General features: G+C 33.3%; 1 protein-coding gene across 3 annotated transcripts; it reads left to right on the forward strand.

Annotated features, from left to right (window-relative positions):
- The first annotated feature begins 62 nt into the window (after positions 1 to 62).
- LOC132545553 (CDK5 and ABL1 enzyme substrate 1-like) lies at positions 63 to 27,211 on the forward strand. 3 transcript variants are annotated; one of them, XM_060209240.1, is made up of 12 exons: positions 63 to 448; positions 5,156 to 5,259; positions 5,796 to 5,913; positions 8,470 to 8,584; positions 8,749 to 8,854; positions 10,629 to 10,643; positions 17,903 to 18,006; positions 18,633 to 18,739; positions 19,324 to 19,360; positions 19,775 to 19,837; positions 21,293 to 21,397; positions 21,618 to 27,211. In XM_060209240.1, the coding sequence occupies exons 1-12, from the start codon at positions 63 to 65 to the stop codon at positions 21,756 to 21,758; spliced, it is 1,401 nt and encodes a 466-aa protein (XP_060065223.1). In that variant the 3' UTR covers positions 21,759 to 27,211. The 3 variants fall into 3 exon arrangements, with proteins under 3 accessions (XP_060065223.1, XP_060065220.1, XP_060065222.1); XM_060209237.1 differs by lacking the exon at positions 10,629 to 10,643 and adding an exon at positions 11,705 to 11,785; XM_060209239.1 differs by lacking the exon at positions 10,629 to 10,643 and adding an exon at positions 11,705 to 11,785 and having other exon boundaries at positions 21,299 to 21,397.
- The last annotated feature ends 741 nt before the right edge of the window (positions 27,212 to 27,952 follow it).

Consider the following 27,952-nt stretch of genomic DNA (forward strand, 5'->3'; position numbering starts at 1 on the left):
TTTTCTTCCTCTCTCGTAAAATCTCGCATTATGTCTCATTGCGAACGAGATTTCATCGTGCAATGGCGACTGCCAACATGAAACTACATAAACGTCGATCTCGTCGAAAAATAGCCGCTGTGAACTTTCTATCGAACATATCTCTAGATGGAACACACAAAGATACAAAATATGCGATGTTTAACAGAAAACACCATCGACTAAAAGATGAAAACGTCGAAGATAGCAACAATATAAATGTAAACAAAGCTGTCTCGGGAAAACAGATAATGGACGAAGACTCTTGTGATGAAGATAGTGTCGATGGGACTCGAAGTTTGGTACCCGTTGATATGCAATCAGCGGGTACCCAGCACATTGTGTCTGTGCAGATTGAAGTTATTCCTAACGACGGACCAACCGTTACTCCAGAACCCCCTCCATCTGTTAATGTTACGCCAACTAAAAGGTAGAATTTTACTGTTATGGCAAAAGGGCAGCAATATATATATTATGTCAAATGCAAATCTGAAGTTTGATTTATAGCCAAAACCAAGAATGGTTTTATTTTGTAAACTCTGATAGAAGAAGTAATTTAATTGCAGAAGAAACTCCAGCTCATGACGTGTTATGTAAGTAGTTACAAAGGGGCAAGTCATTTCGGTACTAGGTTGTTTCGGCACTTGCACCATGATTCATTTCGGTTCTCAGAAAAGAGTTTAGAAATTCGTTATAAACAGGAAGGTAAAAAACACATTTATTTGTAACCGGCAACTAGTACACCGTTGTCAGAATACACCTGCAACATGCATTTTTGCTGCATTTGGCAGTGAAGGAAAACAGCTGTATCATAGCATATGCAGTAATTTGACAGAATAACTTTAAATTTGAAATTACGTTTAATAATGTAAATGACTGTTTATAAGTAATAAGTGACTTGTTATGTTGTAATGAATAATGAAATAATTTACGAAAATTTATAAAATCGTGGTCATATCCACTGATGTTTGGAACTAGATTTCTGTGTGGAGCAGTTATTTTGGCATACACCATCAGAATAATTTCAGTATATTTGAAGTTTTAACTGTCTGATTTTTAGTCATGGTTGCAGGATAAATAGAATACATAGTCAATGTCATAAAATGTAATCTGTATTTTGGCTACAAACAGAAAGACATCGCTTTTGTCTTTCTTCACCCTTGTCAAATTACAGCTTTTCATGTATTCTCTATGTAATACACAAACTAGCCTTTTTTACACCCTAATTGGGTATGGCTTTGTTATTATAAATAGCTGAAATCACTTTATACTTAGCTTTCCTTTTCTTTTATCCATTTCACATTTATTTAGTCATGAAATATCATAATATCAAATAGATACAGCACTTCCAGCCTAATTTAGGCTATGTTACGAAAGTATAGTTATTACAGCAATAACAGTTTCATAAAATTTCTAAGTAACCAGCACTTTCAGTAAACGTCTAAGTAAATCATTATTTACCTTGTCATAAATAAATGCGACATTTTTTGTAATATATTGAATGATACATATACTGAGTATTCAATATCGGCAGAAAAGGAATCATCTCTTAATTATCATTAATAAGATTATTTCATTTGTCAATTTAGATAGATCACTTTTAGATAGATCACTTCTCTGTTTTTAATCATATCTGTATATCAATAACTTCAGACTGTTGAGTGTTTTTTGCATTTTGCTGTGTCTATTTGAATCGCTCTGCCTCCATCGTCTGTGTGACCGTAAACAACTTTTGTTATCACTATTTCTTGAGAAGTATGATATGGATCTTTCTCAAATTGCATACGTAGGTTTAACTTGGTCCCTAGATGTGCCCATTTGATTTTGGGCCTGATCAAAAAGACAAAATGGTCAAAAGGCTGCAATCCTGGATTTTTTCAATGAGGTTTGTTATTGCTATTTCTTGAAAGGTAAGGGATGGATCTCTCTAAAATTTCATATGTAGGTTCCCCTGTAGTTGTGCCCATTTGATTTTGGTTCTGATCAGAAAAACAAAATGGCTGACTGACGGCCATCTTGTATTTTAACTATGAAAGTTTGTTATTGCTATTTCTTGAGAAGTATTTGATGGATATTTCTCCAATTTCATACATATGTTCCCTTTGATTTCTCCTTGTGCTGGTTTGATTTTGGGACTGATCAGAAGATACAAAATGGTTTCCAGATTGCCAGGTTGGATTTGGCAAGTAAAGATTATCATTACTATTTCTGCAAAGGAATGTTCGAATGTCTTATCATTAAGAGCAAAAACAGAGAAGGGAAAAGATCCAACATTCAAAGAGCATATAAAGATCAAACAAAGGTGGGCACCAAGATCCCTCCGGGATCTCCTGTTAATAAAAATGGAGTCTGTTAATCATCAAAATAAAAGGATTTTTTTCTGATATGTTATATGATCTCTTTACAATATGTCCAAGAAAATCTGAAAGGTATATGTTCCCATGTTTTTTGATGTACATGTAATATTGATATCTTACCTGTGACAATGCACTGTCATTTATGTTATATTCCTACATGGTTAAAGTCATGACTTCAAACTCATAAACATTTTAATACATTAATACACATAATTTCATATTTTTGAAGTAATTTAAAGTGAATTATTAAACAAAAACTTATCTTGGAATTAATTTATGCCCATAGTAATTGCATCTTCCCCATGTGTCTGTATCTGGTATATGGGTATGTACTTAGTTTTGTTATTAGAAAATTAGTATCTGATACAAATTAAATACAACTGATGTGTGATCAGCATGTATGTTTCAGTATGGTAAGCCTTTCGTCAGTTCGAATAAAAGTAATAAAATATTGTTGAACCTAATCAAATTATAAGAAACGATGCCTGTGAAAATAAATTGGAGTGCAAACTGGGATTTTGAAATACATATTTTTGGGCCCTGTTCTTGTAGGTGTTTCAAAATCCCTATTGCGTATTTGATGAAAACCAACGGAAACATATAGGATAACTACAACAAGGAAAGCACAATTCTGCTTGTGTATTGGCGGAAGTTAGCGTTGACATATCGGTATGCAGTGTTGATTGAGACTTGATATGACTACAGATTAATGTTTGTTAAAATCTTTATGAATCTTTCAGTTATTGGGACAATCTTGATGTGATTATCTTACCAAAATGTCCTTTGACACATGTCGATATTCCATGGTCCGTAAATATTTACCGATCGCTTAGCTTGTCATACAGAGTTTGGGCCTCAAGTTGTGTAAGTTGAAGTGCACACGATGTTACGGCAAGATGTGAAATAATCCACTCTACACATCAATGCTGATTAAGTAACATGTATGTGATGCAATTAATTGCTGCTAATGGTCATTTACATCTGCTACCAACATTGTTTAACATCAGTGTGAATCGTGACCACATGGAGCGATTATTGCCAATGCCCATATCAGTAGTGAGACATGTGGTCTCCTGATATGTTCAAACAATTTGAAATGTAAGTGATACAAACTAGAAAGGGTTTGAACTATCACTAGAGAAAAAATAATTTTGTTTTTATTGAAAAAATCATGTGATTAAACTACCCGCCTATTGGAGCTGACTGTTAGTTTACCGTATATTGACATCTTTATGGGGAGCAGCACATAGTACAGATAAATAGTTCTACATGTTGTACTATGTTTTCCAGGTTATAGGCAACACTTTTTTCCTCTTAGTCGGGATGATTGGAAGATTAGAATAAAAATAACATTCCCATGGATTTAATTAATCATACCTTTTAATATGAATCGCAATATCTTCTGGACTTTTGCGGTTACTTCGAAGTCGTAGCTGAAGTTTACAGTAGGTCATCAGGTTATAGGTCAAATTCTTGATCTACTGCCATGATTGTTTACGGTACCGGTATATGTAACTTTCAAGAAGAAATAATATGGGACTATAAGAATTTATAATATTTTATATTTTTATATATTTTTATATTTATAATAAGCATGCAAAGGCCTTTGTTAGTATTTAACAATACAGACCCCGATGGAGTGATTGTTTAGTAAATCGCACATAACTTCAGGTCCTTTGTCTGAGCATAGACAATCTGTGAAGGCACCCAAGCCAAACATATTCGTCATTTGCTATTTTACATTTTTTTTAAATACATCAGTAACATAAAGAATTATCTGTGTATAATTCAGTCGCAAACTTTATGAAATGTTTCACTAATGATTTTGATAAATTGCCCTCTGTTGTCTGTTGAATCCACAAATTTTGATCAATGTAACCGATACCACTTCGTTAGAAATGGTGTAGCTTATATGTGGATCAAATCAAAATTGGTAAAATTGACTGTACAGCTTATATACCAGTCTGGCTTATACTGGTAATCCGGTATATATGGTAAGCTGTAAGCGATAATTGCCTAACTCTCTATTCATGCTGAATTCAAGAGAAAAAAGTCATTCAGTCGCCATCTTGTCGGGATGTATATAAGATAGACATGACCCAACATGTAATAAAAGATAAGTTTATTTATAATATGTTTATATTTGAGGCTGGCAAGGACATTGTTGTCATTTTGAGATAAAAACTACCATGTAAATATGCAGGATCTGTCATTAATTTGACATCCATAAAGTCAGGATGTATATAAGATAGATATGACCCAACATGTAATAAAAGATAAGTTTATATATAATATGTTTATATTTGAGGCTGTCAAGGACATTGTTGTGGTTTTGAGATAAAAACTACCATGTATATATGGAGGATCTTTCATTGATTTTACTATTCTGATATTGGAAGTCTGATTCATAAACGTATATGTTGCACTCATTACAGAAAGGAGTTTTAAAGCAATTTATATCTTTAGCTACACATGCACTAGCTTAGTGGTGGAGTGGCATCGAAAAAAAAATCTTTACAAAAGGATCTTATGTTTCTATCACCATGGAGAATATTAAACTCTTACGTCAGACTATTACAATGTTACAGATTTGTTATGTATGATAGGCACTATATAACCCTAGCAAAATATCATCATTCTAATCCATGGAGTTAGAACCTGACAATTATTAAGGAAGGTGTTTACCATTACGTATATCCAGTATATTGTCATTATCTTAGAATTTGTTTGGATTTGTTCTACCTCTCTCTTGAAAATTGCAGTTGTTTGCTGTTTTTCAGATTTTCACGATCAGGATCATACTCAGGGGAACATGAAAGAATAGCCAGAAGGAAGATGATTCAGCCTCTGAATGACCCACTGGGACAAATGCAATCTGATAGACGTATGTGTGTGAAATAGTGTCTTGTTGTCAAAGTCACTATGACCTTGTCACTATTTTTTTTTTTTCTAAATATGTTCTAAAATATATTTCTAAAAAATAAAAGTGGAAAAATTTGTTTCAATGAAATTTAAATAAAAAGTGCCAAAAAAAAAATAAAATAAATAAAGCAAAAATTCTCATTTGTGTTATAATAGACCAGTAGAAATCATGTAAAGGAATTCTATAAGCCTCACTGATAAAGAATACTTAGACGAGTTTGATCAGATTTTTATACTAGATATTCAAGTCTTTGTTTACCATTTTTCATCAAAAAGTATACAGTGTCTATACAAGCCACAGTATGAAATCCTTAACAGATCTTTCAAAGTTGATATTGAAATCTTGGGTGTAGAAACCATAGCTTTAGAAACTATATTCCATTTGAATTATAATACCAACGATGATAAAAAGTGAACATATTTGATTTTTATCACGCAAGGGAGTAACCATGTTTCACACTGACTCTTTTGACACAGGCTGTATCGGTTCCATTTCAGTTGACAGATATAGAAGATCAAGTTCACTTTCCAATGAATCCAGTGATTCTGCAATAAAAGACGGGTCCATAAGATTTATGTCCCCTACTGACAGCAAGAGGTTGGCCAGGAAGGGCAGGTAAGATTCAGTAGCACTCAACTAAGGCAACAGGTTGGTACATTATTTGAATGTGCATGGAAAATGATTTTACAAAAACAAATTGGACAAAAAATTAATGAAAAAAATCTTTCATCTTTATACTCCTTTGTAATTTTGATCTTATGGTATGGTGATAAATTTAATGTTTATACAGCTGTTGTAATTTCAAATTTTGGTATGGTTAACCTCCTGTCAATTTACTGTTGAGTGTCTGTAGTCAACAAATGTAATACACTGTTACATCTTAAGATAGGGGAATGTTGTACACTGACATTGTGTCCCTACTATCATTAGGTACAGAGTTGTCGTTCTTTGTTTACTTCTTTGTCCAGAATATAAATATATATTGCTAATGAAGAGTCCCTTGTATACTGAAGCATTTTGGAGTTAAGTGGTGCATACACAGATCTGGTCATTTATAGAGTTATTTCCCTTTTTTTGTCTAGGCCATAACATTACCAGTTCTTGGTAAAGAGTAGTCATACTCTGTGCACATATTGATTTGAATGGCAGAATTGTGTATTTCATACTTACATGATGTTCTGCACAATCTTATTTTCCACATAATTGTCCTTAGTTATTTTTTTTGTCTTGAATATAACATCATTGTTCTTAGTCTAAAGTCAGGTTAATTTGTACACATACACATGCCTAAATAGGGGAGTTTGAGGCACTAATATGGTTCCCAATCATTTCAGTATTTACTAATGGAATCTGTATATATATATATATATGTATGTGTGTGTGTTCATGACCAAATAATCTCACTTGAGGGTTGACTTTCTGTAACAAAATCTCATGTGAGGCGAGGTCAAGAATAAAATGTCAGTCCCAGACAGAAATTAATCAATCTTAAATATAGGTGGGTAATGGGATTCTGTTTCTTGTACATCGTTTTGTCAGAATTGTAAAAAAAAATGTATATAAAACTAAATAACTAAATATATAACTAGATTCATTTAATTTCTTTGATTCTATTAGATTACCTCCCTTTGTAGTTATACATTTGAAAGACAAGTTAATGTGGCATTATTTCAATTACGATGACAATCGGCACCAAATATTGTGTAGATATATCAGACAGACTAGAAGAGATAAACAGACCTAACTGCTTGAGATTTCCCTATTTCATGTACGAGTTGTTACTCTATGCTTGTCTGAGCCATAGCTTTATCATTCCTTCCAATGTTTACAGATATATTCTCCCAATGACTGTCATGCTCCATACTACCACAGTACATCCCCTTTCCCACATGTTTTCCACATGTACTGATTTAGATAACAAATAACAAGGCTGGAGGCTTACTATGAATATTACTGACGGCAGAATTAAACACAAATTTGCTTACTCGTATGTCACGTACCTTTGAAAGGTGTTTGATTAGTTTTTACATTTCTAGTGAGAAAAGGGTGTATTACGGCATTATGAAGTTTAAGTAACTCTGTGTGGGATATTATGACAAAAAAGTTACTGTATATTACTACAGAAGTTTTTGTTTATGTTTGTACTGCATGGTTGTTTATACTACGAATGTGTGAGAAATATCAAGTTGAATTTTTCTGTGTCTGAATACTCCTTGATTATTAACAAAGAGTCAAACTTTTTTATTTCCGTGTTAAGTATGAAAATATCAGGAAATAAAAAGCCATTTTTGTATTGATATTTAAATAAACTCTTTAGGTATCAGATTTTGAAATAGTGATGATAGTATCCTTTTTTTCTCCCTCTCCTAAACTTAGTTATACATTTAAAATAAATCTGACGTAGGTATGAACATTGAAGCTGCAGAATAAAATGCATGAATCAATGAAAATGTTCTCCTTGATTGCTTTGGTTGATGGTTACTGTTGGAGTGACTTGTTGTGATCCCTTCTGGGCCATACCTGCATGAGGCCTCTGTTTCCCCACAGGTTGTTGCTTGTCTCTAAGAGGAAGGTTCCCATTGCTGTTTGTTCTACTTTACCCTACAGTCGCACTAAGTTCCAAGGGAGGTAAGCAGAGACGGCAAGGATTTATCTTGTTAAAAGGATAACAAGATTTCCTTGGATGCATACAGTATAATATTATGCCATCATATCATCATTCCGTCATGCTGACTTTTAATTTAGTTTCTGAATTCTGAATTCAAGAATTTATTTTACTATTGTCCATTGCAAAATTATATATTTCATTTCCTTAAAATTTAACTGGTGTTTCATGCCTGTTATCAAGTTGCCAGGGTCTATACATGTGATACATGTTTAATCTCAGGTCTTCATATTGTGTTTCACAATTTACTTCCTAAAATAAATCTATTAATGTGAAATTTTGTATATAGTTAGATATTTGGTTCCAGTCAACTATTCCAGTGAGTGATGCTCTTGAACATAGAAAATATCTGTATCTGTATTCTCAGAGAGACCAGAATTATCAGTTTACTGCTTCGTCATACCTAGGCTAATGAAATCTGTTATGATAACTCTTTATTGTTTTATGTATTTTAACACACATAAAGAACCTGTTTCATCAAGGATATGATAAATTCACTCTTATAGGTCTGATGATGACCTCCTCATCACAAGGACAAGACATCACTCTGGTACCAAGTCTTCAGCTGAGGGACAGATTACTTTGGGACTACATGCCCTTGTGCGGGTGGATGATGGACAGGTATGTAAACAGACTTTACAATTTATTTTTGATAGTTTCAAAGAAACCTAAATAGTTCCAAATCTATTGATTTCAAGAAAAATGTTTCAGATTGAAAATAAAAAGAAATCTTGTAGTCTGATTTCCTATAAATAAATAACTTTACTTGCTTGTTATAAAAACAGGATATATCATACAGTGAGCTACTGGTTTCATCTAAAGAGGGTCCGTTGCGGCGGAGCTTGTCAGAGCAGGTTCCGTTAAACATTCCAGACACTCCGCTGTCGACAGGTATGTGCTCAACCATCAGTATTCTGCTAAGCTATCAATAGTGTTGTAATTTGGTGTTGTTGCTAAAGTATGCATTATGTTAATAAACATGCCAGAAAAAGCTGTATAGAGAATATGCTATAGAAAACCACATGTATTGTGACATGTGACGGTATGGAAATTTTAAAGTTGTGCAAGTTAGAAGTTAAGGATACCTTTAATGGAAAGGATCCATACTAATGCTTCTATAGTGTATGACTTCTGTTTTAGTTTTTATTTTGTTAGAAACTGTAGGACCTACTGTGCTAGATAATCAGACAATACTTTACAATCTTAAAATAGAGTTTTAGACGGGGAGATCATATAATTAATTTTTTTCGAAATTTAGCCATATTTTATTTTGAAACTACATGTGTAGGTAATTTTTGGCTGGTTTTTGTGATACTGAGTTTAACTTTGAATGTTAACCTCTAAAATCTGTACACAGTTCTAAAGCGACACTATCAGTCATGGGGTAACTGTGAGTAAGATTTTACAACTATTAGAGATTAGGAATTTACACTTTAGAAATAATGATTGATAGTTTTACACTTATTTTTGTATGAATTCTGCTTTCCTATGACGGTTTTACACTTTATCCCGAGAACACAATGCTGTGAGTTGCATTAAATGAATGTATATATTGTATTAAATTCAGCCTACTTACAAGTTAGCATTTTATTTATATACCTAAAAGTATATTTTATATAGTATCTTTTATTTTTTTTATCCAGAGACACAATAACAAACTATATCATTATTATATCAGATTTAATATTTACTAATTCTTATTGGTTACAAAGTTTTTTTTTCCATATAAACAGCTGATATTTTAACATCACATGATAATGAAATATTGAAACTACTAACCCTGATAATAGACTGTAACACAACACATTACTAATGATCACAAACGTGTGTACTTGTTTATCTACACTCTTAGAACTGTACATACAGAAATCATCATTTGACTTCAGTTTTAATATTTTTAGAGGTCTAACAATATTAGGTAATCTCAAGATGACCAGTTAGAATAGAACTTAATCGTAAGTGATGGCGGTTGTTTTAATAAATTTAATAATTTCCTTAATAAAGTTTGTTATTTATCCACTCAATTAGTGTCAGCCAGACGCCACATTTTACCAGAAAAGAAGAAATACAAGGTGTTTTACTGTCTAGATGGATGTTTGATAAACTCTCAAGGTTTCCTTTAAACTCCCATGTTCTAGGAAGAATATGGCTATAATTTACTTAAATATTTTTAATTTTTAAAAAATCTTTTGATTGCATCATGAAGTCTAGTAATCACTTTTTTTACAATGTATTTCTATTTTATTTTGATAGTGGTAGTATATTTAGTTAAGTAAACAAATAAGTAACAATACTTCATTTGGATATTTATGTATACTGGTTAGTGTAAAAACTTTGTAGATAAAGGTTACGTTTTCTTGATACTAACCATCATACTACATGCAAACAAAGGAAGTTATCTGTCAATCAATATACGGTTATAACATGTCATGTGTAGTTATTTTATACTGATCATACTGTGATAAAATATAGACATATGGACAGAAAAAAGTAACAACTTTAATTTGAAATAATCGAGCTTATAGCATCTCCTTTTCCGATATTATTATTCAGACCTTAGTTCAGGAGAAAATAAAGTGGGACCAAGAGAGTGTTAACATGTTACAGATAAGGGAGGGGATAGGAATATTGATGGCTCTGTAGTGTTGTAATGCTACTTTTCCAGCTAAACAGAATGAAGGTGCAGTAGGATTTTTTTTATACTAAGTGATGCAGTCCCAGATTTTTTCTCCAAATTTTTTGCTTTAGCTCCCCTCCCTACTCCCTTGGCATGATTGAGATTTTAAATCATTAGTTTGTTTAACTAAAAATAGATATCCTTAATAAATAATGCTTGATATCAGACAAAAGAGATTAATGTCAGATATCAGACCATAGAGGTTAATGTTAGATGTCAGACAGTAGAGGTTAATGTTAGATATCAGACAGTAGAGGTTAATATTGGATGTCAGACAATAGAGGTTAATGTTACATGTAAGACTTAAGTGGTTAATGTCAGAATTAAGACAATGTAGGTAAATGTTAAACATCAGACCATAGAGGTTTATGTTAGATGACTGATAACTGTATAGTTTCAGTTTTTAATATTACATGCCGATCAGCTCCTCTAACTTACCATATAACATCTACAGAACAATATTAATGTGAATCATGAGGGTGATCTCACAAGTAAAATTGGATTCTTAACAATCTGAATGTGTTAACCTTGCTAATCATGATCTCTAAACATCAGACTGATGTAAACTATATCTTTAACCCTGATTTTACGTCAGAATATGTGAAAACATTGTGATGATCTCTAGTTTTCATCAGATATTATATTCCTATAACCTATTCAATCTCTTATTCTTTACTTCTACGTAAAGCTAACGCTATCCTTGTGGCTTTAACTAGATTTGTCATTACTTTCATGGTATTTTGATAATCTGTCTTGGTACATTGGGCAACCTCCATGATGCTTTTTGGGTTTGGATTTGATTTTACTGCATGTTGAAACTAAGAAACTGTTTAGCTTGGCTCCATGCTATTACCTACATGACATTTACATCTTGTAGGTAAATCTTTTAATATATATATATATATATATAAACCAGGTATATACATATACAGATGTGATGCTCTTGACTATTGTAGATCTACATACCGTTACTTTCATTTTATACTACTCAGAAATAACCATGAATGTTATATTTTTTAAACATGTTCATGTGTTCACCGCCTAGGAATAACTGTTTTGATCAGGTCGTGAGTTTGGTAGAAGTGTGTCCTACGATCCCACCCACTTACACCGCTCGTCTGTGATAGCATCAGGCCTAAAGAGAGGTATCCACCTTTTCTCTCCCCTCAACGAGGCTTGGATGGTGTCAATCTCTGTGCCACTGGATAGCTCATCTGGTCATACAATGTGTAGTTTTGCTCAACAGAACTTTACCTTGCTTGCTGTTTAGTATAGTTATATTGCATCGTGTACATAATATGTATACTGGTGACATTTAGTATTAAGTTACTTTCTGCATGCTTATTTGCTTTCTGTGTGGTGTGTCAAAACTTGTTCCATTAACCATATTCTTTGTTTAGTTCTAATGTCTAACACTTTCCTCAGCATGAATGCTCTGTTTTGACATGTTTGATAATTTTTCAATAAGTCTTTAAAATGAAAACAGAAGTAGTCACACATTTCATTCATAAGGTAAGTATCACCTACAGATTTTGAAATTTGGTTAACAATGTATCAGTGTCATGTTTGGTTCTATGGATACAATATCGTACGGTTTCATTAGGCTAACTGTCTTGTCGTCTTAACACATAGGAGGGAGAAAAGATATTGAAAACCTACAAAATACTTCCTTATTAATTTCACAAGATAATTTATTTAACAAAGGGAAGGGAATGACACTAAACAACAATTTGCATGACAAAATTCCCCTTTATAGGTTTTGGTAAAAGCAGCAATATGGTGACATTTTTTACATTTATGAATGATTACCATCCTTTAAGTATTGGCATGCTGGTGTCGTACAGTAATCTGAGTTTTCATTATGGAAAATTATTTGCAACAATCCTACCTTGCCATACATCCTAAAGTTTATTCACCTTTCCAATTATTATTTTTACTGTTCTTTGAAAAGAGATTTAAAGGGAAAAACAAAGCAAAACACCTTAGTGATACTTAAATATTATAAAAATCTGTGGAAGTCTGGAATGTATCAATGTGGACCTTGCAACAGTGACAAAGAAGGGAATCAGTCAAAAAAAAACCATTGAGGATTTTCTTGATTTCTTGTTGATGAATAATTGTTACATACATTTGTAAACAAAGATCATCCAAATCTAGCTGTTCATACAGTGATAAACACAGCAAACAGATGTGTTGTTTTCTTTGGCAACAAAAGATAGGTTTTTTAGATAATTTATAAATTAAGTGCATAGTATGTGTGAAAATAGGAAAAATATTCAATCCACTATTTAATTTTCTTTATAAAAAAAAAAAGATACATTTTTTATTTGTCATAGGTATTAGAACGTTGGTACATGGATATCACAAATATAGAAATCTGTTAACTGCATTTCACTCCATGAAATTCAATATAGTTGTTACAGGGTTTTCCATAAGAGCCGGTCGCCGGCCAATTTGACTGGTTACTTTGATCATTTGGCCGTCTACACCAATCCAGTTCTGTAATAATATTCCGTACACGACTACACTTACACAGCAGGCCTGCCTCCTACTTTCATTACACAGCCTGCTACTAACAAAATTATGGAAAACCCTTTATGATAAGGTCAGAATACAAGCATTGATCTCAGTAATTTCCTTGTAATGGAAAAGCCTTTGCTATTTTTAGAGAGGTATGTTCCGCTAATGCTTTCGCTTCACCACAGATAAGCGGTAGAAACCGTCCAGGTCTCACGCGATGAATACAGCACTTGGTAGTGATGATACTCTATACCAGAAAGTCTATTATTCCCTTTTTAAAATTAGGGTAAATTTCAAACTTACTTCTGGCAGAGTTTAACAAATTATCTCACCCATGAATAGCTTTACATTTGTATTTTATCAATGTAATTTTTTTCAGAATGAATTGTAGTATTATTAAAAGGAAAGGTGAATATTTGCTGTATGCTCTTATATGCACCTATTTTGCTGATCCCCAGCAATTATTTTACATATGTGTGTAGGGTTGAATTCTAGACCGTAGATAAATAATATCAAGCATGACACACAATGTACCGATGTTTGTGGATCAGTGTGATTGGGAACTTGTCTTGTTAAAATACTTCATTTTCAGATTCTTGGTACAGTGTTAACTGTAGTGTATCATGTGTGTTATCATATTTGAATAATGAAAAACATTATTAATTGTCGTCCTGCGGCCAGTTAGCTTAATTTCTGGAACACTTGTTTACTGTTGTCACCAGGCCAGTTAGCTAAAACTTCAGAACACTTGTTTACTGTCATCACCAAGTCTTGTTAGCTAAAGCTTTACACTTGTTTACTGTCATCACCAAGTCAGTTTACTGAAGCTTTACAACACTTGTTTACTGTCATCACCAAATCAGTTTACTAAAGCTTTACAACACTTGTTTACTGTCATCACCAAGTCAGTTTACTGAAGCTTTACAACACTTGTTTACTGTCATCACCAAGTCAGTTTACTGAAGCTTTACAACACTTGTTTACTGTCATTACCATGTCAGTTGGCTAAAGCTTTACAACACTTGTTTACTGTCATCACCAAGTCAGTTGGCTAAAGCTTTACAACACTTGTTTACTGTCATCACCAAGTCAGTTTACTGAAGCTTTACAACACTTGTTTACTGTCATCACCAAGTCAGTTGGTAAATTTTTACAACACTAATTTACTGTCATCACCAAGTCAGTTTACTGAAGCTTTACAACACTTGTTTACTGTCATCACAAAGTCAGTTTGCTAAAGTTTTACAACACTTGTTTATTGTCATTACAATGTCAGTTTACTAAAGTTTTACAACACTTGTTTACTGTCATCACCAAGTCAGTTTGCTAAAGCTTTACAACACTTGTTTACTGTCATCACCAAGTCAGTTGGCTAAAGCTTTACAACACTTGTTTACTGTCAACACCAAGTCAGTTTACTGAAGCTTTACAACACTTGTTTACTGTCATCACCTAGTCAGTTTACTGAAGCTTTACAACACTTGTTTACTGTCATCACCAAGTCAGTTGGTAAACTTTTACAACACTAATTTACTGTCATCACCAAGTCAGTTTACTGAAGCTTTACAACACTTGTTTACTGTCATCACCAAGTCAGTTTACTAAAGCTTTACAACACTTGTTTATTGTCATTACCATGTCAGTTTACTAAAGTTTTACAACACTTGTTTACTGTCATCACCAAGTCAGTTTGCTAAAGCTTTACAACACTTGTTTACTGTCATCACCAAGTCAGTTTACCATGTCAGTTGGCTAAAGCTTTACAACACTTGTTTACTGTCATCACCAAGTCAGTTTACTAAAGCTTTACAACACTTGTTTACTGTCATTACCATGTCAGTTGGCTAAAGCTTTACAACACTTGTTTACTGTCATCACCAAGTCAGTTTACTAAAGCTTTACAACACTTGTTTACTGTCATCACCAAGTCAGTTTTCTAAAGCTTTACAACACTTGTTTACTGTCATCACCAAGTCAGTTTACTAAAGCTTTACAACACTTGTTTACTGTCATTACCATGTCAGTTGGCTAAAGCTTTACAACACTTGTTTACTGTCATCACCAAGTCAGTTTACTAAAGCTTTACAACACTTGTTTACTGTCATCACCAAGTCAGTTTGCTAAAGCTTTACAACACTTGTAAACTGTCATTCTCAAGCTTGTCAGCTAAAACTTTACACTAGCTACTGTTGTGTGGGATTTGATTTGTATGTGATACCTGTTACTGAGTACGTAGTGTAGCTTTTAATCGACAAAACTTGTTTGAGTGTTGATTTGATTTTTCTTTCACTCAAATTTTGCTTTGTAATAATTAGTATTTTAAGTAGAAATATTACACTGTGAGTAGAGATATTCTGCTGTTATTAAAACACAATGTAACTGTTGGTGTAATCTATGAAGATATAGAGCCAACGCCGTAGTGTCTAGTTGTGGATTACAGTATCTTCCCCACCCGCCTGGATACCCGAAGGTATGCAGGGGATAAAGGAGAAAGGGAAAACTTAATAGTTACTATTGGTGTAATCATTACATTATCAGTAGAAACATTACACTCTTAGTAATAAACATAACACTATTTGTAGAAATATTAAACTGTTAGTATAACACAATTACACTACAAGTAAAGATAGTTACACTGTTAGTATAACACAATTACACTACAAGTAAAGATAGTTACACTGTTAGTATAACACAATTACACTACAAGTAAAGATAGTTACACTGTTAGTATAACACAATTACACTACAAGTAAAGATAGTTACACTGTTAGTATAACACAATTACACTACAAGTAAAGATAGTTACACTGTTAGTATAACACAATTACACTACAAGTAAAGATAGTTACACTGTTAGTAGTAGAAGCATTAAAGTTTAGTGCAAACATAACAATGTTAGTTGAAGCATTACACTCTAAAATAGAATGTTACACTTTTAGCAGACAAATTACACTGTTAACAAAAACATTACATTTTTAGCAGAAGCATAGCCTTGTTTGTTTGGACATTACATTGTGATTAAAACCATTACATCATACATTACACTGTTTGTGGAAGTATTCACTTTTTTAAGCACCATCATCAGATCGTGGGCTATTCAAATCGCCCTAGTCTGTCCATCCAATTTTTGTTATTGCTATTTCTTCAGAAATATTGGATGAATCTCCTTCAAATTTCAGTTGTAGGTTCCCCTTGGTTCCAGTTTGATTTTGGGACTGATCAGAAATGTATAAAGGCCAGCTGGTGGCCATGTTGGATTTTGCCTTGTGAAGTTTGTTATCGCTATTTCTTAAGAAGCACTAAATGGATATCCACACATATATTGTAATGACTTAAGTTGGGAGTTGTTCCATATCAATATTCAAAAGGAGGGTATCAGCCTGTGATTGGTCTGTTTTTTTCTTCTGTAACCAATCAAATGACTTTGCTTGTGCCTTTAAGTTTGCCATGCCATGTTCCAGGGGTGCAGAGAGTGAAAGTGATCGTAACCTCTTGAGTATTGAACATGCCTTTTCTAATAAGTGGACAGTTACATTATGTTTTTGTGGTACTTCTGTTTTCTTTGAACTCTGCATAAAGATTTTGAAAAAATGACAACTATTAATGCGATGCTGGCTTTGCACACCTTCTGAAGAACTATACATGTATAATGTAAAAAGACTAATATGGATATTATCTGTACAAATTGTACTCATAAAGTTATATAAATATTAATTATAAAATATATAACACATTGTTTACAAAAGACTTATATAGATAATATGTATCTATCTAATGTACACATCTTTTTTATGAAGGAATGTTATTGTTTAAAATTAGGTATAAACATATTTGATGGAAGATTATCTAAAAACATTTTTCATATATGTATATTGATTCTGGCTGCTATTGGTCTGTGTAAAGTCTATCATGTAGGTTATTTATGTTATGGCTGGTATGTTCAGTATTCAAAGTACCTTGAGCTATAGTAAAACTGTGATAAGTGCTTGATTTAACATTTAATTCAAGGCTATGCTGTTAATTGATTTTAACTAGTATTTAGTAGAATTCTTATCCACATAGTAAGAAAAATAATGATTTATATAGTGTTTAAATGCAGTTTAAGTAACTGTGTTGTGTCATACGTGAATTTGTAAGCTCACTTTGTAGAGGAATGTTTTTATGTTTACTGGCAGCAATTGTACCAACTGGGTAGCTTAAAGCTTTCATCAGTTTTTTTTATTGCTGATAATTCATATACATTCTATGCACTATTGTTTAAAATGTCAATAAATATCCAAGAATGATTTGATGGAATTTTTGATGTTGAAATTTTTCTCTTTTTTTTCATATTTTAGCATGTTTTAGATTAACTTTTATTACATTGAAACTCAATTTGATAGTTTTGAAAGACTTATAATCCAAGCACATGCTCCACATCCATCATATCTCCTAAATACATTTATTTCAGGTGTAGGGTGATGTAACCACAGAACCTTCAAAACCCACTTCTATGTGAAAAAAAATCACTTGACTCCTTGACAAATGTACATCATTGTGGTCAATATTTACCATATTACCGACTTCACTTAAATCAAAATAGAATTAGAAAGTAACATTTTTGCCATGACCACTGCCCGTGAGCTATATAATCTTTGATTACTCTCATTTGTATTTTAAATGGCTTTGTGTATTGCTATAAGTGACCTCACATTGTACTGTAAACATTTTAAACTTACATGATATCTTGTTGATTGATCCAGTGCCAGAAGAAGAAGATGATGTAAGTTATGATCCCAGTGTTCTTGATGACCCTGAGCTCCAGTCCGGTCGATACAGAAATCTACTAAGATTTACATCCTACTTAGTAAGTACATCACATCCCTGTTTATTACTATATTTATTTGTCATTAATGGTTGGTTGTATGCATATTGAGACTTAAGGTATGGTGTACAATAATATTTTTTTGGAAAATTTGAAAAGGAAGGAGTACAAATTAAACTTTTGTCAATGACTGCCTGTGTTAAACAGTGTGGCTAAGTTTTATCTTTGTGGTCTGGTCCTACCTGTGTGATCAAGACTAACTGTTTGATCAACTTCTTCCTATGTGATCATGTCCTACCTGTGTGGAATAGTCCTACCGTTGTAAGCAAGACGTACCTGTTTGATCAACACCATCCATTGTGAGGGAAGTCTTACCTGTGTGGACTGGTTTTACCTGTGTGATTAAGTCTTACCTGTGTTATCAAGACTTACCTGTTTGGCCTGGTCCTACCAGTGTGATCAAGTCTTACCCGTTTGGCCTGGTCCTCCTACCTGTGTGATCAAGACTGGCATTTGTGGTCAAGTCAGTCTGCCTGTCTAACCTGTGTAATATCTCGACATATCTGTTAATTTTAATTTGTCACCACCTTCTCTGGTAAGTTATACTGTGTCAGCCAGTCTGGTTATTCATTCAGAGTTATGCATAATTGTCAAACATTTACTTTCAGACTTCTGTTATTGACTATGTAAAACCATCAACATTGAAGAAGGAACTAAATGAAAAATTTAAAGAAAAATTTCCCAGTATCCAGTTGACCCTTACAAAGCTGAGAAGGTGAGTACAAAGATGTTTTTACTCCGAGTGATTTTTTGTATTAAATCAAATTGATTGAAATCTATGGTTTAATTAACTTAAAAAGAAGGAACTTTTACTGTTTTTCTACCATTATTTATTACATATAATTGTCAGCACAAATGCGACTTCATTCCTTAGGGATTTTCATCAAACTCCACACCATCTCAGTAGAATTTGAATTTCAGGGCTCCAGGATCAATGGGAGGGTAATCATTGCTATTTTTTGGAAATCTATGGCAGCACAATAATGACTTCATTTCATTAGGGATTTTGATCAGTCTTATGAAAGACCATTGGATCCTGGACAATTTGGAATTTCAGAGTTCTAGGGTCATGATGAAGGTCACTGATACAATTGTTAGGAATTGTTTTCAGTGCTCTAGCAGTGTCTTCTTTTTCTGAGTTTTCATCGAACTTGGCACTCCTATTAAGATCATTAATATCTTAGACAAATTTGAAGTTCCATGGTTGTAGGGTCAATTTTTGTCAGCTCTCTGGAGGCTTCATTCTTACACACATTTCAATCATGATGGATAAGATTTTATTTCTGATCTCTTTTTCAGTTTGAAAAGGGAGCTACGACAGATCGCCTCTGTAAAGGTAATTGAATAGATTTAGTTTATGTAAAATGAAATCCTGTATTTACATGAATTGAAAACTGTCAAAATAATAACACCACCACCTGGATGTCTTCCAGGTGCTCCAGTTTCCTTCCAGACAAGATAAATGGTCATGATTAATTCAAATAGTTGTAAAATAACTGATAAAATTTATATATAACACAAGTTATTATATTGGTAAACATGGAACCTGTAAAAATCTTACATTTACTTCAACATATTATGTTTGATTGAACTTGTGACTTTGCTTAAGTTCATTGCCAGATGTTTTGGTGTCATGAACTCTTTCTTAAGGTGGTCAGTATGCCCTGCCCCTTACTTTGAGTCAGATATTTTGTGTACAGAAGAATAAGATTATATATTACAAGTGTAACTCAGCATTTTCTGTTTTCAGTGTGGACTGGACATCTGGGTGGTAGCACAAGCATATGTATTCTTCGAAAAACTCATTTTGAAGGTAAAAAACTCTTTGATGGAATTGAAAGTTTATTTTAAATTTTTATATTCAATTATATGGCAATTATTTTCATATGCACAGTGTCACATTTGAAAAAAGAAATTTTTTCATTGAATATGCAGTACTGAAAAAAGGTTAATTTGGTTGAAGCGAGAAGGTGATAATTTAACCTAAAAATGTGTCAGTAGACTAAAATGATAGGTTATTTGGTCATGTGTGACGATATCCTACTACAGAAACTATAGGACAGTGTGTCATACATGGTGAGTTCCTACTACTGATAGTGTAGGACAGTGTGTCATACATGGTGAGTTCCTACTACTGGTAGTGTAGGACAGTGTGTCATACATAGTGAGTTCCTACTACTGATAGTGTAGGACAGTGTGTCATACATGGTGAGTTCCTACTACTGATAGTGTAGGACAGTGTGTCATACATGGTGAGTTCCTACTACTGGTAGTGTAGGACAGTGTGTCATACATAGTGAGTTCCTACTACTGATAGTGTAGGACAGTGTGTCATACATGGTGAGTTCCTACTACTGATAGTGTAGGACAGTGTGTCATACATGGTGAGTTCCTACTACTGATAGTGTAGGACAGTGTGTCATACATGGTGAGTTCCTACTACTGATAGTGTAGGACAGTGTGTCATACGTGTGTCATACATGGTGAGTTCCTACTACTGATAGTGTAGGACAGTGTGTCATACATGGTGAGTTCCTACTACTGATAGTGTAGGACAGTGTGTCATACATGGTGAGTTCCTACTACAGGTAATGTAGGACAGTGTGTCATACATGGTGAGTTCCTACTACTGATAGTGTAGGACAGTGTGTCATACATGGTGAGTTCCTACTACTGATAATGTAGGACAGTGTGTCATACATGGTGAGGTACAACTACTGGTAGTGTAGGACAGTGTGTCATACATGGTGAGTTCCTACTACTGATAGTGTAGGACAGTGTGTCATACATGGTGAGTTCCTACTACTGATAGTGTAGGACAGTGTGTCATACATGGTGAGGTACAACTACTGGTAGTGTAGGACAGTGTGTCATACATGGTGAGTTCCTACTACTGATAGTGTAGGACAGTGTGTCATACTTGGTGAGTTCCTACTACTGATAGTGTAGGACAGTGTGTCATACTTGGTGAGTTCCTACTACTGATAGTGTAGGACAGTGTGTCATACATGGTGAGGTCCTACTACTGGTAGTGTAGGACAGTGTGTCATACATGGTGAGTTCCTACTACAGGTAATGTAGGATAATGTGTCATACATGGTGAGTTCCTACTACAGGTAGTGTAGGACAGTGTGTCATACATGGTGAGTTCCTACTACAGGTAATGTAGGATAATGTGTCATCATTATATAACTGTATTACCTGAACTATCATTGTTAACTAGGATGACTGGAAAATATTTTTTCATGGGCTTACTTTGACCTCATAGTTACAGATAAACAAACAGAACAGAAAGTTGTGTGCAGGAGCCTGTCTGATGCTGTCTGCCAAACTGAATGATGTAAAAGGAGATCAACTTACCAAACTTATAGAGGTAAACAACACACAAAACACAACTTTCCGTTGCTCTAAGAAGATAATATTTTTAAATTGTAATTTTGTAAACAGAAACTTAAACAGCTGGAGCTATTCATCTTAGTATATATTGGTTTACATATATTTTGAACATTAGTTTAATCTGCATGAAGTGGAGGTTATTTCCATTTGAGTTTAAAAGAACTAGTATTTATTTTTATTGTGTATGATTTTAACAGAATATAGAAGATGACCTGCGTGTAAACAGGAAAGAATTGGTGAGCTTTGAGTTTGCCTGTTTAGTATCACTCAAGTTTGCTCTGCATACGTCAGACCAGGAGATTTTCCCTCACTACCAACGACTGCTGTACCAGTCCTGACCAAGGTTTCGACAACCACAGAAAGACACACCTACTCTTATGGACCATACTACCACACTCCTATGACAACACCCTCTGAATGTACCATATACCATAAACCTCAATGATGAGACTCAACCAGGAAATACATATCTAAACTCACACCCACATAGAAGGATTTTACTGGTGAGATGTAAGGAAACTTGTTAGGACATGTTTCAACTGTTTTGATCAAAAGAGATTAGTTTTTAAATGTTTGATTTACAAGTAAGGATTTGATAACAACTGCTGATTGGAATCTGCTGTTTATGTCTCAGAATGAGCAAATCTCTACCTGTACAACTTGTTGTGTAATCTGTTGAATTTTCTGCTGGAGTTTGTGTGGCGGTACAAGCCCAGTGTACTTACACTCTGTGGTTGCCCTCTAACCTGTGATTATAATGGAGAGAAGACACAGTAATAGCATTTTGGAAATTTGACTCTATATTGCAAGTCAATAATTTCTTATATATTTTGCAAGGATATTTTCTCCTGTTTGAATATTGATATCATCGGAAACACATGCTTTCATAAGTTTTCTCTAGTTTTCATATATCATAATTAATTTGTTACTTCTGGATGTTACAATTTAGGATTGAATTGAACCTGTGATTTTTATTACTGATATACATAAATAATCATAATATTTCCCAGAATCAGGACCTTTAGATCAAAAATGATTTACTCGGATATGAATGTGATTTTACACACCACTTTTGTATAGTCCAGGTAACGTTTTAGACCTAATCTGTTTGATCTCTGTTTAGGAAGTTAGTGAAAATTCATTTCATTAGTTTTATATCATACAAAATAATTCAGCTGATGATATTTGCGTCAGATATTGAAATGTGGGGCCTCCATATTGTCTGTTATGAAGTAGGAACTGGCTGCCATAATATTGTTTGTATTTAGGTCAGAACTGGTCGTCTTATTATGGTGTATGATAATATCAAAACTAGCTGTTTCAAATTATTTTATCTTGCAACTTGTGCAGTCATTGTTTGAATTAACCTGCCACATGTATTTGTGTTGTATTCAGCAGTAAATGGAAACTCTTGTGTCTTAGCATGGACATTAATCTGCTAGAATTACTTTCTTTATTGCTTGAATGTTTCATTTAAGATGTGAAAAACTGTTAAAAGTAGCTATGTTGTTTGTTGCATTGAACATGTTTATTTTTGAAAATTGCTATTATATCAATTGAAGTTTTGAACTTATTTGGAGCAAAAAAGAATATCATCAAACCTAATTCAGTGTAATGTCAGGTAAACCTTTTTTTTTTTTTTTTTTTTTTATTTCAAACTCAGTTTTGATAGTCGGAGTTTTCATAGATATAGAAGGATATATACAAGGCATGACAAATGTCATCAAATAAAAGCTTTAATTTGGACTCTGGACAGAAAGACAGAAGTATCTCGCAATATTTAACTTTATTTACCCTTTCAATAAGAAAGCATTTTTGATGACATGGATCATGTATTTTCTATGTCTATTTAGGTCAAAACTGACCTCCATATACTTCCTGTAATTAGGTCAAAACTGGCCTTCATATACTCTCTGTAATGAGGTCAAAACTGGCCTTCATATACTTTTTGTAATGAGGTTAAAACTGGCCTCTGTATTACTTTCTGTAATTGGGTTAAACCATTGAAAACATTGTCTGTTCAACATTTTGGTAATAAATCCATGCTGTTTCACTACTAGTCAAAAACCATACTTTTTGTGTTAGGATATTAAGCAGTATTATGTATTATTGTGCGACTGTCATAAATGTTACAGTATTATAATGTGGTACTTTCTGCTGATACAGTAAGCTTACCACTGTGAATGAGAAGCAGTTCATATTGCACAGGAGAACATGCTGTAGTTGTCAGTTGACCTGTTTTGTGACTCTGTACTGAAATTTTAACATCTATCACTGCTTGTACAAGGTTCAAAGAGCAGGGTAATAATATATATCAGATTAGAAGGTCTTAGTTAATAGACAAAATATGTAGTATGTTTATGAATATAGTGTATCTGTGATTTTTGTTTTCATCCTATTGGCAAGCAGGCGAAAGGGTGAAATTAACCTGTATACAGTACTTTTTCAGCGTCCAACTAAGACAGCTGAGTTTGAGATGATTGAAGATGATTATATAAAATTTTTAGTTAATGCATGAGCAGGTATGCTAGTCAGCATATATAAACCTTTAAAGAAATTGATGACATGGATTGAATTGACTTGAAGTTAAATTGTTACATCTCATGTTGCATTTGAAATTGAAATAGGAGAAAAAAAATGCACATCTGTTTCACAGCAATTTTTTGTATTTGCACTTTTCAAGGTAAATGCTGCCATATTAACGTTGCCATATCAATGTCTTTGTTAACGGTATGTATAAGCATTTCGTGCTTCAATTCATTAGGACAGACCAAATTTAATGAAGTTATGAACAGGGTTGATCCATGTACTGTACACTTGGTAACGGTATCTGTCATTTGTAATCTATAGTGTATTTGAAATTTTTGCCATAGTGATAAACATTTACATTTATTTATTATAGTTTATTACATGATTCATACCCATTGAATTAAAGATATGAAGGTTTTTTTTCTAATATATTTCATTTAGGCATATCAGCATGTGTAAATTTGATTTAAATGATGAGTTTCATGACAGTCCAACTTCCATATGGTCCAGTTCCCACATCGATCATTTCATTTCATGATTTGGATTTATTGCATATTTGAAGGATGCATTTATTTACAATTTATATCAAAACTGAATTTTTTGAAAAAAATATCACAATTTTCTAGTTGTTACCTCAGGCTAAACATTATGGCAACAGTGCTAAGATATTGTTTGCCATTTACAACTGCTTTGAATAGTTTTTTCCTCGACAGTGGTTCGATTGTGCCTACTACAAGGGGTAAGATTTTTCCCACCAATGTTGATGTTATTTTATGTCTGGTACATTTGTACTGTAAGAAAATCAATGACAAGCGTTCAGTTGATTTTGTTTGATTTATAGAACAGATGGGTATAGCTTGTTATGTGGATATAAGGACATTTCTACGTTTGTAAGGACAGATATCAAAAGTACTATAGTTATTCAATCTGTAGAAAACCTATTATGTGTAATATCCTCAGAATCTACTTCATATTTCTAATTCTCTATTGCCAGAATCCTATTTTTCACAAGTCAAGGACAATCTTGTTAACGACTATTTGCAATATTAACCTGATAATCTTAATTGCCATCTAGTTTTATTTTAGACCCAATATGTTAACATATCAGTAAAACCCATGTTTTGTTAATAAACAGATTCACAAACTGCAGTACCTAATTAATGCAAGATACTTGCACCAAAGAATATTTGAACAGTAAGGGTGTTTCGTATTTTGAAAAAAAGGCTTTGACGTGATATGCTGAGATTTGTATAATTTGGTCTGCTATGGTGGTAAGTTAGAGTATATCTAAGTCTTTTTCTTGGAATACTTTATCAAAGAGCTTTCTATGTTATGATACTATCCTAAAGGTTACAGTTGTGTATAGATATGCTGTATATCGGTGATTTGTACAATGGTTATCGCTTTTGGACAACCTTTACTGGTAGTGTTATCTAATCATTCAGAATTAAATGAGAATTTTATGTGTATGTTTTTTTTTTATATCTTTATATTATGGATAAAAAAAGAAGTATTCTGTTGCAGGACAAGTATGGAAATTGCACAAAAATTAAGGTAGCTTGTCTGGGATGGTTTGCATTGTTCAGAATGACACAAGAAGGTAGCACACATTCTTGAATTGTTCCGAGTGTCACAGGAAGGTAGTAAACATAATTAAGATCCAAGAATGTTGAAAAAGGTAGCATACATCTTTAAGTGTCCAGAATGTCACAAGAAGGTAGCATACATCTTTAAGTGTCAAGCAAATTACAGTAAGGTAGCATGCATCCTTAAGTGTAAGATGGAATCAACATTCTGTTGCTGTAATAATATTGGATACTGGAGATGATTTGATAAACTGAACTATCTAATTTTCAAAATGAAAATCACGGCTTTTTCAAAACATTAATGATGACATCTTGAAATACACATATTCCACTATTGGACCAAAGCTAAGTCACTAACCATTACAGGTTCAAATTTTTCCCGATATTCCCTCATTTAAAATTTTTAATTTGAAAGTATGGAAGGCTATATAAGGAAAATATCCTTATAATTTTTAACTTGATTCCAATAATTCTTTTCTGGAAAAAAGTTTTAAAGAACATTTGTTGAACTGGTGCCAGAAAATACTACACCAGGAGAGGATTTGTTGGGAATTTGTATATATCACAAAATAATGTAGAAGTAGAATAGTTTAAGTTATTTGACATGCTCTGTGATCTCAAAAGTGTGGCTCAGTTGGCCCAGACTGTACATAGATGGTTTTATTACATAGACTTACTTTTACATGGAGTTTTCTCCGCCTTGGCAGTCATACATGTGACATGTTGTATAACTCTGTATTGTGGTCAGTCCTTGTTATCAATAGTATTATTAACCGCTAGTGTATAAACTCTGCAGAAACAATTATTTACTCAGTCTTGTTTTGATCCTGTTTTATGTTTTAAGACGTACAAATATACACAGAAAAAACATCTTTTGTTGTTCCCTCCTGTATAATAAATCACTTTATTTTCATGAGAGGTTAAATTTGGAACAATACATTCACAAATATTTATATCTGTGAAAAAAATCTTGGATAGATACTTTGTTGTTTTAACATTCCCTCCATCCAATATATTTGTACCCAGGCAGTTTGCTGAAGAAACATGCCTGAAAATGAAGTGATTTGTCATATGCAACGTTAACATTTTTGTTTTATTACTCAGTGTATGCATTAATGAGAAATCTGGATTCTTCGGGTTCTGTCTATACAGTTTGTAAACTAAGATTTCTATTAGAGTAATGACGAATTGTGTGGACAGAATTTGCAGTAATTTGTTTCTGTAATTGTCCTAGTCGGACTGAAGTGCTCAAAACTGTAGTCTGTTGATATTACAGTATCTGGAAGAGGCATGGAACCATAGTTTTTTTATATAGAAATATTTGCATACTTTCAGTGGTAAATGTTTGAGAATGTCAAGATTTTGCAAAAGTAAGTATTCATATGATCAGAAGAAAAGATAATTATGTAAAAACTCATTTCACAAAACTGAAAGTTGCATGTCATGTTTTTAGCAGTTTACATGAATGATAAACTTGTTCTAGTAAATTTGCTTTTGTCACTTAAATCACTGTGGCCAGTGTCTGCCATTGTTTTGTTTATTATTGAAGCCTGTTGTAGTACCAGTTTTATTGGTAAATGAAAACAAGGCTGAATTGTTTATACATGTTGTCAGTGCTTGGTGCTGTGAATTTTTGTGATAACATCATTATTGAATAAATAAATAGAAGAATGATATCCAGTTGTTACATTAAACTATTTTTATATCTACAATTATTTAAACCTCACATTATCATGTTGTGAGTAGATAATGACAGCTCCAGTCTCTGTTCTAGTGGCTCTAGACATTGGGTCACAATACTCCTGTCACCATTGATCTGTTGTACTGGCTGTAGACAAGTGATGTAACAAACCTTTTATCTGTAGACCTCTATGTAGTACCAACTGTAGACAAAAATGTCACAACCAACTGAAGTCTGAAGACCTTACTATTATAATAGTTGTAGACAAGTCTCCTGATACCCCAGTCTATGTAAATCTGACTTGTACCAGCTGTAGACAAGTGTCATGATAACCTGTCTCTGTTGTCCTCACTGTTGTATTGATTGTAAACAAGTATCAAGACAACCTTAGTCTCTGTAAACTTAACTGATGGACTAGCTGTAGAAATATGTGGAGGACAACCTGTCTTTGCAGTCTGTTGTACTAGCTGTATTAGACACATTTCATGACATCCGAGTCTCTGTAGACCTCATTGTTGTACTGACTGTAAACAAGTGTCATGTCGAATCCAGGCTCTGCACTTCTCTCTGTTGTACTGACTTTAGACAAATGTCAAGACAACCCCAGTCTCTGGAGACCTCTCTGTTGTACTTGCTGTAGACAAATGTCAGGTCAACCCCAGTCTCTGGAGACCTCTCTGTTGTACTTGCTGTAGACAAATGTCAGGTCAACCCCAGTCTCTGGAGACCTCTCTGT

Source organism: Ylistrum balloti, unplaced genomic scaffold, assembly GCF_031769215.1.
Source record: "Ylistrum balloti isolate Yb309-2 unplaced genomic scaffold, AGI_CSIRO_Ybal_v1 Utg369850, whole genome shotgun sequence".
Taxonomy (NCBI): Eukaryota; Metazoa; Mollusca; class Bivalvia; order Pectinida; family Pectinidae; genus Ylistrum; species Ylistrum balloti.

What these genes read in the sequence shown, in the direction of transcription:
- LOC132545553 (XM_060209237.1), top strand. Translation starts at nt 63, where the DNA reads ATGGCGACTGCCAACATGAAACTACATAAACGTCGATCTCGTCGAAAA. An exon ending in AATGTTACGCCAACTAAAAG is followed by an intron (nt 449 to 5,155) that starts GTAGAATTTTAC and finishes GCTGTTTTTCAG; the next exon opens with ATTTTCACGATCAGGATCAT. An exon ending in AGGTTGGCCAGGAAGGGCAG is followed by an intron (nt 5,914 to 8,469) that starts GTAAGATTCAGT and finishes TCACTCTTATAG; the next exon opens with GTCTGATGATGACCTCCTCA.